The sequence below is a fragment of the Sphaeroforma arctica genome (genome assembly GCF_001186125.1).
Source record: "Sphaeroforma arctica JP610 unplaced genomic scaffold supercont1.483, whole genome shotgun sequence".
NCBI lineage: Eukaryota > Ichthyosporea > Ichthyophonida > Sphaeroforma > Sphaeroforma arctica.
In genome coordinates, this window is record NW_014040075.1 from 45163 (window position 1) to 47011 (window position 1849).

Genomic DNA, 1849 nt, shown 5'->3' on the forward strand with positions numbered 1-1849 from the left:
ATATGATGTAAATATCAGCATCTTCTGAGGTATAACAATTGAATTTGTACATAACATACGTGGCTCTGTCAGATAATTACAAAGAAATATAACAATAATAGCCTTTTAAAAATTAAACAAAAATACACCTTACTTTATTCCTTTCATACTCTCGCTCGTCAAAGTTATGTTTGGTGAGCTTTAGCAGGATACGCGATGGAGAGAATCTACATATTCATGTGTTCATAAATGCAAACTTCGGCTCTGCTAGGCAAGTATTCGAGTAGTTTTATATTTAAATATACGCGAACATGCATATTTTTATACAATTCCAAACGCCGAAATACTTAATACAACAATACGTGTATGTGTGAATCATATGTGTACACATGCAATAACTACTTTGTGAAGGTTCAATTTACCTTCGGACATTATTAACTCAGGGTGGTTTGAATTGTGATCAACACACTCGGTAAGACCTGTAACCCTGTGCGTCTAGTTTCCTTGTTGGTGTCATTTCTTCCGTCTCTATGGACATGGTCCATGTTCGTCGCGAACATAAAATCACATAACACAATAGCTGCCTAACGACCGTCGGGGTAAAAATTTAAGCAAATCTGATATAAATGAACGTTTGGATTTCAGTAAAATCAACTGTTTTTTTTTTGGAATATGGAAACAGTGAAAAGAGTAGTAACTCTGGGGAGTGTAGGCTATTTACTGGATTGATGATAGTGGACTTGGATAGTGTCCTATGGAGAGTGTACTATGGAAAGTCTACTATAGAGAGTGTACTATGGAGAGTGTACCATGGAGAGTGTACTATAGAGAGTGTACTATGGAGAGTGTACCATGGAGGGTGTACTATGGAGAGTGTACTATGGAGACCGGGCAGTGAGCTATGGAGACAGTGCCACACAGTGGTGTGTGATTGGATACTGGATACAGTGGATAGTGGAGAACCTGAAGATTGGATGTCAGTCTGGGCCCGCGAAAACTCGCCTGTCTAAATAAGGGTGGCTTATTTACAGTGATGTCTCTATTTCAGGTCATTATTTCACACGTTGTGTGGAATGGTTTTTATTATAAATATAGAGGTCATTTGACATGAAAGTCCCTAACCATTTAGTATATGACTGTGCTGCACAGTATAGGGTGTTCAGTTACAACGTATTTTCACTCACACACATAAGGTTGCGTGTATTCGTACACACACAGATACACTTGCATAGACCACATATGTATACAAATTGGCGGACATATTTATAGATTTATACATACCTTCCTATACCTGTATCTTTTGACATATATTCATTATATTCCGGTGGTTATTACGTCTACTAAGATTTCACACATTATGGATAACATAGTCATGGGAACCGCAGAAGGAGACAGCGGAGAAGAAGGCGAGATAGAAGAAACATCACACACCCCCACACAAGAAGACCTGAATGAAGACATACAAAGTATACTACAACGCAATGTACTAGTGACCACCTCTAATGCAGTACAGGAGGACCGCATACATCAGATTGTACACAAGTACGGGATTAATAGGCTGAACGAGTATAGGTACACAAGTGGCAGACACGAGAATGGTATAACTCATATGTGTGTGACTAAGGATAGACTGGATGTGCTGAGGTTGTTGGTAAAGTGTGGGCTGGATTTGAACGCACAGAGACCATCAGACGGAAGCACATGTGCACACGTGGCTGTACGAGCGAAGCAGAACACCATGGTGAATGAACTCAGAACACTTGGAGCAGACCTGACTATCCGGAATAAGTATGTGAATATACTTTTATATATAGGGATATTTTGTGTATTTATTCATATTTACTATTTATTTGCATTGTGATTTTATATA

At 38.8% G+C, this 1849-nt stretch overlaps 1 protein-coding gene across 1 annotated transcript in view; it reads left to right on the top strand.

The window, feature by feature from the left end:
• Nucleotides 1-1115: 1115 nt before the first annotated feature.
• The window catches only part of SARC_06651 (hypothetical protein), a gene marked incomplete at its 3' end in the record, with an annotated part of 890 nt that continues 156 nt past the window's right edge, over nucleotides 1116-1849 (top strand). The window contains exon 1 of the mRNA XM_014299432.1: nucleotides 1116-1767. Within this exon, the coding sequence (XP_014154907.1) occupies nucleotides 1337-1767 (431 nt within the window). The 5' untranslated portion in view covers nucleotides 1116-1336. The remainder of the gene's footprint in view (nucleotides 1768-1849) is intronic.